The sequence below is a fragment of the Ptychodera flava genome, chromosome 11, assembly GCF_041260155.1.
Source record: "Ptychodera flava strain L36383 chromosome 11, AS_Pfla_20210202, whole genome shotgun sequence".
In the NCBI taxonomy this organism is placed as follows: domain Eukaryota; kingdom Metazoa; phylum Hemichordata; class Enteropneusta; family Ptychoderidae; genus Ptychodera; species Ptychodera flava.
This window is the reverse complement of record NC_091938.1, coordinates 35,879,733-35,891,531: the sequence shown is the minus strand read 5'-3', so window position 1 is coordinate 35,891,531 and position 11,799 is coordinate 35,879,733. Positions and strand designations below refer to the sequence as shown.

General features: G+C 38.7%; 1 protein-coding gene across 1 annotated transcript; it reads right to left on the bottom strand.

Annotated features, from left to right (window-relative positions):
• Positions 1–546: 546 nt before the first annotated feature.
• On the bottom strand, positions 547–4,953 carry LOC139144516 (uncharacterized). Its single transcript, XM_070715213.1, has 2 exons — positions 3,098–4,953; positions 547–2,257 (listed from the first exon to the last, which is right to left on the bottom strand). Exons 1-2 carry the CDS (start codon positions 4,951–4,953, stop codon positions 547–549), a joined length of 3,567 nt encoding a protein of 1,188 aa, XP_070571314.1.
• Between the last annotated feature and the right edge of the window lie 6,846 nt (positions 4,954–11,799).

The following is an 11,799-nucleotide window of genomic DNA, read 5'->3' as shown; positions in this document are numbered from 1 at the left end:
TTAAAGAACACTAAAGAAAGATTGCATTCAAGTAAGGAATTATAAAATGACAAAAGAATGTTCTTGATAAAATTCTAGTTGTCAGCTTCATTACACCTCCCTTTTTCTCCTGGAAAAAAAAACTGTGTTTTTTTGTAAATGATAAATGAGTCACTGATAATAAGTACTGTTTAAGTGATATGAAAATGTTTATGAGAAAACTGTCATTTGTAAAAGACAACGTAGAGTGCTGGATGCCCATGGTAGTTGAGAAAAGTATCACAACTCGTGGTGCGTAAAAATGTTCACTGAGGAAAGTTCATTTTCATGTCGCCTTTTACATTCTTGATGATGTCACAAACACATGTTGATATCCATATCAGCCATATGAGTATCACAATATGATATCATTGACAATTGATGTGTTCAAGTTATGCATTTGTCTCACAAACCATACAAAAAGTACAAATCACCACTAAAAGAAAACAAAATCTATTTCAATTACTTAATCAATTATATTTAAAAAAAACTATATCACAGTAACAGCTAGCAAAAGGACAGGTGTAATTAATTGACTGTGTCATACATACGGGAAAGTGCATCTGCATTTTGATTACAATTTCCACTTCTATGTTGTATGCTAAATGTATATGGTTGTAATAGAAGGGACCATCGCATCAGCCGACTGCTCGTGTTTTTCATTCTTTCTAACCATTGCAGTGGCTGATGATCAGTTTGTACAACAAATTCTCGGCCATACAGGTAAACATGGAGTTTATTTATTGCCCACACTATAGCCAAACATTCTTTCTCAATAGTGGGATAGACTCTTTCTCTAGGAAGAAGTTTCCTACTGAGATACATGATAGGATGTTCTCCTGAATCACTGCTTTGGCTGAGTACACAGCCGATCCCAAATTCACTTGCATCAGTCTGAACCAGGAATTTGGCATTGAAGTTCGGACTGGCCAAAATTGGTTGCTGCATGAGTAATTCCTTGATAACTGTGAATGCTTTCTCACACTGAGAATTCCAAACAATTGAATTTGGTTGATGTTTTTGAGTCAAGTCCGTCAATGGACTTGCCAGGTCTGAAAAGGTAGGGATAAACTTCCTGTAGTAGTTAGCCAAGCCTAAAAATGAGCGTACATGTTTCTTGACCACAGGTCTCGGGAATGACTCAATAGCTTCCAATTTCTCTGGGTCTGGTTGAATGTAACCATTACCAACTATATGACCAAAAACTTTGGCCTTAGAGGCACCAATAACACATTTGTCTGGTTTTGCTGTCAAATTAGCCTGTCTTATTCTTTCAAATACCTCTCTGAGGTGGGTTAAGTGGGATGACCAGTCCTCACTATGAGTATTAACGTCATCAAAATATGACTTTGCATAATCTTGACACTCACTAAAAATGCTATCAATAAGCCTTTGGAAGGTTGCAGGTGCATTTTGCATGCCGAAAGGCATAACCAAGTATTCATAGAGACCAAAGGGGGTTATAAAGGCTGATTTAGCTCGACTGTCGTCATCTAACGGAATTTGCCAATATCCTTTAGTCAGGTCTAAAGAACTGATGAACTTTGATCGGCCAATTTCATCCAAAATCTCATCTATGCGAGCCATTGGGTAAGCATCAAATTGTGTAATTTGATTAAGTCTTCTATAATCTACACAAAAGCGTATTGTATGATCCTTCTTGGGAACCATCACAATTGGCGAAGCCCACGGGCTACAAGAACTCTGTATTATATTAGCAGAAAGCATTTTCTGAACCTCCTCCCTAACTTTGTCTTTTATTGCTGGAGGGTGGCGGTATGGTTTTTGGTGAATTGGTTGTTGACTGGTTGTAATAATAGAGTGTTTGGCTAGAGAAGTTCTCCCAGGTACATCAGAGAATATATCCTGATATTCATACAATAGCTTGCGGACTTCTAGCTTTTGAGGCTCAGTGAGGCTGTCTGATATTTTTACATCTTGCCATCCTTGAGTTTGTTCTAATTGTGGCCCCTCAATTTCACACAGTTTCACATCTGAGGAGAGCTCATGGTCATCCATAGCATCTACTAGAAAACAACTTTCACGATCCACCCAAAGTCTGAGTAAATTCACATGAAATATACGCAAGCATTTGCGACTGCTCCCTATGTCAATTTCATATTCAACCTGACTGACTTGCCGGGTAACTGTATACGGACCCTTCCAACTGGCCTGAAGCTTGCCTTGACTAGTAGGTAACAACAGGAGTACTTTTTGTCCAACCTGAAACGAGCGTTTCCTAGAATGACGATCATACCACAATTTTTGCTTAGTTTGGGCTGCTGCCATGTTTTTCTGGACTAGGTCAGTCATATTTTGTATTTTTTTCTCTCATTTGGACAATATATTGTACAACATTTTGTGGCTCAGTTATCTCACCTGTCCAGATTTCTTTAAGTGCAGAGAGAGGTCCCCTAACTGGCCGCCCATACAATAACTCAAATGGAGAAAACCGGTGGACTCTTGGGGAACTTCCCTATATGCATATAACAAATATGGGATATAGGTGTCCCAAGTCAAGGGTTTCTCCCTTGCATTTCTTCGCAACATTTCTCGCATGGTTTCATTAAACCTTTCAACAAGGCCTGTACTGCCTTTGTGGTAAGGAGTACATTTGATTCGGCTGATTTGAAGAGATTCACAAATACACCTCATAAGGCGTGACATGAAATTTGAGCCCTGGTCTGAAACTATTTCTTCAGGCAGCCCCACATGTGAGAAGAAAGAAATAAGTGCATTGGCTATCGTCTCAGTATTCTGATTGCGCATAGGTATGGCCTCTGGATAACGAGTTGAATAATCACAGATTACTAAGAGGAAGCAGTTGCCTGCTTTAGACCTTGGTAAAGGGCCCAAGATATCTATCGCTATTCGTTTGAAAGGGACATCAATGATAGGTAGGGGGTTAAGGGGTGCCCTTTCAGCTTGTAACTTGCGGGACGTCTTTTGACATTCTGAACAAGATCTACAGTATTTGGCAACATCTCGGAATATGCCAGGCCAGTAGAAATGTTGGAGAATTCGATCCTTTGTTTTAGAAATCCCTAAATGACCTGCAATTGGCACTTCATGGGCTAACCTGAGAATTTCAGAGCGGCACGCTTGAGGAACAACAAGCTGCTCATACTTATGTGGATTTGTGGGGTTTTTGGAAGACCATTTTCTGTATAACAAATCGTTACGAAAGAAAAAGGCTACCCTCTCTCCATCAACTAGACTCTCTGGCTGAGCCCGGTCTCTCACACCTGCAAGTGTGAGATCCTCAGATTGCAAACTCTTGAGGTTATCAGAACTCGATGGCAAATTTAACTGAATTTGAGATTTTACTTCTGCACTAGATTCAACATCCATTTGATTACTTTGACTTGATATAACCTTTTCACTTTGATCCTCAGAAGGAGAACTACTGACTACCATCGAACTTGGTTCAACTGATTTACTTTGTATCCCTGACTCTAAATTTTCTTTCTCTTCCTGTTCCTGTTTTCTATCTATCTCCCGTTGTTGATTACGTGTAACAACCAATACCTTCGAGGGAGTTTCAGGGAATTTAGATGAAGAATACTGGGTTTTAGTCAAATAGTGGCGCTCCCAAACATCACCTATTTCATTCCCAAGAAGTAAGTCACGCTCAAGTGTAGGATGCACAGCAACATCTATCCAACCTTTAAAGTATTCACATGTAACATACACATTTGCTACTGGTAACCTTCTATTTTGACCTTCAATACCGGATAACTCTATGGTTTTACCAGTGTATGCACCTGATGAAACTATTCTTTTGTTTGCCACACTGTGTGAGCATCCGGTATCACGAAGGATCAGAATTCTCTCTCCATTCAAACTGCCGAAGGTCTCATATGGACTCTGAGACATGACTTCTCTAAAACACGGTGGACTTTGTGGCTTACACCAAAATATTCCTGTGGGCTTATTACGTGGTTCGCTACAGTGTGCAGCTATGTGACCAAATTTATTGCAATTGAAGCACCTAATTTGCCTATTCCGATTTGCGTACAATTTGTGGTTTTCAGCATGTAATGGAATACTTTGTTGCTGTGTGATTTCCTGTTGTGGTTTAAAAATAGATGCTTGTATATTCATAGATTTTTGATCACCTCTTACAGCTATATACTGGTCAGCAAGATCACCTATCTTGGCAATGGTTTCAGGCTCCTTCTCTCTAAGCCAAAGAGACATATCTTTTGGTACTGAATTGTACGCCTGCTCTTTCAAAATCACTTGCTTTAACATCTGAAATTCTCCATCAACCTTTTCAGCTTCCATCCAGCGATCAAATAAATCTGTTGTTCTTGTTGCCCACTCTGTATATGTTTCCCCATCCCTACGACAAGAATTTCTGAACTTGCTTCTGTATGTTTGAGCATTCAATTTGTACCGCTGAAAAATTGCTTCTTTCAATTTATTATAATTAGTCGAATGCTCTCTGGGGAGGGAAACATAAGCCTCCCTTGCCTTCCCTGTTAATGCTGGAACCAGTCTAATAACCCATTCACTCTCATCCCATTTATTGGTCGTAGCAAGTCTTTCAAATGTACGTAAATATACATCAACATCATCGTTGTCTTGTAGAGAAACAAGTTTAATTTCATTGACACTATTTTGTTTGCTGTGACCTACATGGGATGAGAGGCGGTTTTCAAATTCTAACCTTTGTTTGTCAAGTTGAGCCTTAAGCTCCAGTTTTTCTTTCTCAAGTTGAGCTTCAAATCTTTGCCTTTCTCTTTCTCTTTCTGCTTCTCTGTCTTTTTCTCTTATTTCCAATTTCTTGATTTCTAAATGGAATAACTGCTCAGCGGTAAGCTGAACTGACATATCTGAGTGAACCTCATTAGACTGTGGTTGGTCAGTATTTTCTATTTCTACCTGTGACTGACCCCCAGCATTACTGCGAGTAACAGGTTTGTGAGACATAATGCAACACTCTAATCTTAACACACACACCAATTAAATCAATGATCAAACTGTGATACTCACTTTTGGTGCTTCTTCTCTTTCTCGTGGAGTCTTCACTGCAGCTCTATAATCTTCTCAACTTCTGTGGTTTAATTCTCTACGGCAATCTCCCAACAGCTCAGGCTTCTCTGTTGCTCAGATCTTGTACTTCTGTAGCTTGGCTTGTCACTTCGTCATTACCATCAGCTGGTTTTGTTCAGCCTGGTAAAACTGTTCGTACTGTTATGCAGGTCTGCAATATCAGTACTCTAGCATGAGATAAAATGCTGCAGCTTTCAGTTCTCGCCACTGTAACTTCAGTGTTCTCAGACTTCTCTGCTGCTGGATACTTCTGGAAGTCGTCTTCTCACCACTGCAACATCACTGTGTTCTTGACTTCTCTGCTGCTGGCTACTTCTGGAAGTCGTCTTCACCACTGCAACTTCAGTGAGCTCTTGACTTCTCTGCTGCCAACTTACTGGTCTTCAATGGTAAGGTGTTGTAATAACTTGGAGAACCCACCGCTGGTCACCATGTCATGAAGTGGTAGCGTCGGCCCTTGCTTATACATGTACAGACACTGACACGGGTGTAACTTTACAGCAGAACTTCTTTATTGTAGTCTGTGGCTCAGGTCCAGCTCTAGCTCATTCTACCTTACAAAGCCTAAGTTGGGTCATTTATACCCTTCACTAATGCTTACCCATGCTAATGTTCGTCTGATTGGTTAATTACTGTCACATGACTTGTCACATGATTTCTTTACTATCACATGACTTGTCACATGATTTATAAACGTACTGTCATTGGCTAGTGTATTAAGACTGATAGTATCTTCACAGCTTGGGTATGGATTATAACAGCTTGGGTATGGAATGTAGCAGCTTGGGTCTCTAGCAAACACATTTTGTAGCATGGTAAACATTAATAAACTATCACAAAGATTACATTGAAACTTAAAGAACACTAAAGAAAGATTGCATTCAAGTAAGGAATTATAAAATGACAAAAGAATGTTCTTGATAAATTTCTAGTTGTCAGCTTCATTACACTGAGACAAACATATCCTCTGATTTCTCTTAAATATCACAGCACAGTTCTTTCAGATGCTAGGCCAGTTGTTGAAATGTCTATTTCGAGGGGTTTTAGCTAACTGACTGCTATGCAAGGTGGATTACCGCAGAGTTGTAGATAATGTAAACTCATGCCTCAAAAAGTAATGCATCACATTTAATGACACTTACTATACTGGCACATATTGTTGATATAGAGATGTACTTGCACTGAAAGGCATTGAGCAGCATCAAGTTATTGCTATTTGGCATATTTAATGAATGATCATCTCAGGAACCCCTTGTCTAATGAACATTGACGTTTCAAGACTTTTTATCCAATCGCCTGATTGTATAAGAGTCCACCTTATGTCAGAGACAGACAGCAAAGAAACTAAAGTATAGGCCCTGATGGCAGTTTTCTATGTTGGCTATTGATTAATATCTGTGTACCGGTATATAGGGGTGGGGTTGGGGGTATCGGTAAGTGTGAGCCGAAATTAAACATTTCTTCTGCCATTAGAATAGGACCTGTGCACTCACTATATCTGGTAGTATACTACGTACATGTTCCATACCATCCATGTATATTGTAGCTACAAGGTCATTGGCATTATTTTTTATCCAGGGCAAAATTCCTGTACAAAAACATACTGTATATTGTGTTGACCCAAAATTACCTTATTGAATCCATCTGTCAATTGAAATTACATTTTAGTGTTTGACTTTACACTGATTATACATGGTTACATTATAATTAAACCACTCAGCAGTGTACTAGGGGTATATCAAACCTTTTACTTCAGTAAAATCCAAATCAGTGTAATCCACTGGAAAAGGGGTACGGACACTACATGGGGGTACGGACACTACATTTGGCCTATAATTCATATATATTTTTTTAAATGGTGATTGTCTAAGATGAATGCATATATCATTCATCTATACCAAGTACTACAATATGTATTTTACCTTTGTTTGCTGAAAGCCTAATATAGGTGTGGAATTAAATGGTGGGGTACGGACACTACATAGATTTCCGGAAAATTTAGGCTGAGTCTTTGGCAATTCTTGAAAATAAACGAATGGATGCTTATGACAGTAGAGTTTATTACAGTACTTAACAGATACCTGCAATGGATTTTAACAACATTTTACAAAATAACTATAGATTAGAACCAAGTTATACACTGGGTTAATTGTCCATAATGAAAAACGCAAAAATCCGTAACGATGGGCTATTTTTGGATTTATTAATGGTATTAATCAACTGGTGAATAGCATACCATGGCGTTACTTACTACTTGTATTAGACATCCTTAAGACCACACAGAAAGAAAAAACATGTACCTTAGTTTACTAGAGTTTACATTATGAAAACAGCATTTTCTTAACGTTGAAAATGCAGTGTACCTTCGTAACAGTCAAATTTGACCATTTTCACACCACAAAAAATGCCATATCTTTGCCAAACATGGTCCGATTTTTGTAATTTTTGCTTTGATTTGCTCAGAAAATCTTACTCAAAAAGCTATCACAAGAGTAAATATATACTGTAAAATAGTTTTTTAGAATTTTTTTCCGTAACACTCAAGAACAAAAGTTGGTACACTCAATTGTGAAAATGCCGACAGTTTCAATATACATAAAGTGACATATTTTTAGTTTTGCATTTCTCAGTATCATTTGCTCTTCTGTATCGTCTGATCTCTCATTCATCTCGCTCATGAATGTGCATTGTAGCTACTGACGTCACTCTGCGGTCAAGAATATGTTTGTACGATCACTATGCCCAGTTTATCCTCTGATGAAAACACTTCACACACATACGTACACAATGTCAACCCTGCAGGTAGAGATTTTCTATTTAATATGTAAAACTGATGGACATAAATAGGTAACTTTTACCGTGATAAGTTAACCTATTGTGTTTAACAAGGGACTTATTGTGCCATCATTATCATTGCAATTGCAACTGCACTGCCTAAATCCCAATTTCAAAACTGAAACCAGTGTTCTGTCCAAAACACTGGCAAATTTTGTATCTAGTTATTGACACAGAGGACGCTTTTAAAAGTCAACCACAGCTTTCTTTTTGTATGTTCTAGTTCACATGAACAATAGTTTTCTCCTTTTTCTGTTTTTAGGCATGATATTGACGATATTTTGTATCAGTGACGTGGTGTATTAGAATACTTACTGGTTAAAAAAAGACATATTTTGTCAATGACATGTTATAAAATAATATTTTGCACATTTGTATTCGTTTATTTATGAGCACTAAAAAAAACTGGGCTTGGCTGGGCCCATGTATCTAGTCAGGTACACTTCCGGTTACTGCATACTACTGGTATATTATGAACCTGCGCATGCGTAGTTAGTGCGCTGGTGGGACTATTGACTTGAACTCTATCAGACTACGTACAGTAAGATCACAAAGTAAAGGGAGGATAAGGTTTGACAGAGATTATGAAACAGCAAAGACTGCAATGCATAAAGCCCTGACACACTGCAGACTCTGACAGCCTGAAAAATTATAAAGAATCAACTTTCAAGTCATTGTGTAGAGTTAAGAAAGAGAAATTAAAATCTTACTTCTATAATACTGGGCAAAATATTTGCAAACAAGTAAAACAGTTTAGGGGAGGTCCTAAGCATACTTCAAATATTTTAGTGATGGAGTGGATGAATCATTTAAGACCCTGAACAACCTTGGATGGCACAAAAACACTTTTGACATTTCAGTGGAAAATTTCCTTGAAAAGTATGACTCCTCCCTGGGAGAACAATACTGTAACTTAGAAGATATTCTCAATGGTACAATTACAAAGGAGGACATAGTTTTGCACTAATAGATAAGTTGAAAACTGGTAAATATAGCCCTTGTTACAATTCAGCAAAAGGAAAACTGAATCTGGTAATGTGAAATTCAATCTGGAGATACCTGGGGCACACCAAAACTGAAAAGATAGTCATTCAAGGATGCTCTCTACACCCCACCTCTGAAGGGGGAGTGTAGGGAGCGACGGATCTTCCAGTCTAGGGCACACCAATGTTTGACAAAGACAGAGATACCAGTACATAGTACCATTGACGCACCTGCCAAATCTAAAAGTTTTTTCCCTACGAGAGTAGTGTGCTTCATACATGTAAGCCTCTAAAACAAGATCTGTGTGATGAGTTTTTGTGTAACTAAGATTCCACAGTACAAACAACATCAAAATTTTGAAAATAGAAACACTGTTATCATAAATATTCCTAAGTAAAACTTGCACATTCCATGAAAGATAGTGCATACTGTTCTCTTATTTACAGACTGACTTGGACCTTGGCCAACGTCCTTTCTTCTTTAAATATAGAATCTGTCATTTCTTCACATTTATGAAACATAGTGTCAATGACACTTGGCTCACATTTAATTTGATGTGGCAGGCCAGAGTGAGTGTACATACAACATTTAGGGAGCGTTCAGTTATTACAGCCAGGAGTGGGCTGGCAAAATCCAGAGGGGGGAGGTCACCTTTAATTTGAAAACTGCAAAGGGGTCATGTATTTTTCAAACAGCTCAGGGGGGTCACTTAATTTTCATAAGTCAGTCCCGTCAAAAAGCAGGTTCAGTGTTAAGAAATACTCTGGGAGATAAAAATGATTTCGCTGCATAATTTCATTCTCTGAAGTCATTTAACTGTACAGCTTTTGTTACTTTTGCGATCCACTTTTAGTGTTATGTAGTTTGCCCCGCTCTTCATTCAATACAACCATGTTCTGCAGATCACTCCAAAAACTTTCAGCAGTACTATTTTTGAGGGCCAATTGAGCCACTAGCTGTAGATAGCTACTTTTTTCAACAAAAACTGTGAATAGAAATGCAGCAACTATCAACTTTCGATGGATATTTTGTAGGCAAGAGAACAAAACTCAAATGTATATGCGCATTAAATCCCAGTGTTTGTTGATCAACAGGGTCGAACACTAAGAGTTACTTTCACTGTTTCACATTTCAGTATTTTCACTGGAAATAAAGATATCTGACTTCACAAGTTCAAATTTATGAAGTACTAGTATTATTTGCTTCAATTGACTGTATCAATTATGATCAATTCAAGAAATACAATGAAATTTAGGGTGTACTGGGATGGCCTAATCATTGAGGAAAAAAGTCTACGGTAATTATTGCATGAGAAAATTTTTCTCAAGTCAAAATGATACTTTTTTTAGCACACCATTCTCATTTTTGAGAACATAACCTGCTGACCCAGAGGAAACCCAGACTCTACATCTGATTTTAATCAGGTTACTTTAAACCTAGCTGCAGTACTACTATTGTGGCTCGAGGTTTTGCCTGGGTATTTGGGTCCTTGGGTATTAGGTCAGACGGCAAGCCATCCGACCCAAATACCCAGCAAATCCTTGAGCTACAGTGCCCCGGAGGGCGCCTCCATGGTTTTACTACCTCCATTGCTTCTGACTTCAGATTTAATTTTTGATTCTCTCTTGGGAGTAATGTATAAAACCCCTCCTTCAAAGTCAAATGTACTGTAAAAGTTCTGGACTGTCGACAGTTCCTTGTGCCTTTTCTCTCTCTAATATTGGTGTAGTCTTTCATACATACGACGGGTGGGGGGGGGGAATCGCAAGCGAAGCGCCTAACCCTTAGGCGCGAGCCGCGAGTGTCGTAAGCTGGTCAGCGGTATGCCAAGCTCGCGCCTTCGGCGCTTCGCTTGCGATTCCCCGCCCCCGCCCCCACCCACGTATGTGCGAGATACTACACAAATAAGAGACAGAAAAGGCACAGTGGACTCTCTGTAAAGGTTGATAGAGAAAATTTACTCACCTTCACAAAGTATAAGTTTGGAAACCGTGCGCCTGCCACAGTTCCAGTTACCCACTTGGTGCTGATGATCCGAAGGAAGGCTGATTATCACTGACCAGATTTCTAAAGGAGCATAAGGAGGTAGATCGCAGGAATTTCTCATTTGAAGACTTCAGATAACATTAAGTTCAAAACATCGAGGCACTTCTTCATACACGACGACGCTGATCGTCTGCACTTTGCCGTCATGTACGTCACTGCTGAACCCTTTAGCTTGCCGTATTTTAGTAATGAACTTCTCTGTCAAGTAACGCTTACGGCGCACTTGTCTTCGTGACTGTAATCCTGTCCCGGGGCATAAACATGTTCGTCCATGATCGACAGCACAAGAAAACACTTGCTCTATACACATCTTTTGTAAGACTGGTCGAGAAGGTTTATTTGGAAAAAATACACACACAAAAATCAAAAAGCCTATGGGCGAAGGCCAAAGATTTCCAGAGGCAAAAACAATCGTTCTGATTTAGGCCTACTGATTAAGCTGGACACTGATGATTACATAGGTGGGGTGGACTATTTGATTTCTGTGCAGAAGCTGATGGAAATCGGTATGGCAACAAATATATTTTTTTTTCGTTGTTCACCCATGCTTACAGCAATTGTTTTTTTTCCCCAGGATTACCTTGAAGTATTTTTTTATCAAGTAGCTGTATTCGTAGCAATTTCTCCAACAAAAACAAAAACCTTCGGTGAGTATTCTTGATTTTTCAGAATTAACCCTTTGAGCGCCAAAGTCTATTTTTGTCCCCTTTATAAAACAAACCCCAGTCAACTTTTTGCAGATTTTGGCCAAATTTTGAGAAAAAACTGTAGCAAATGAAATGTGATGTCCATTTGGTTCAAAATTATCAAAAAACTTACAGAAAAATTCATAAAAATTGGTAAAATTTTGCAGTAAAA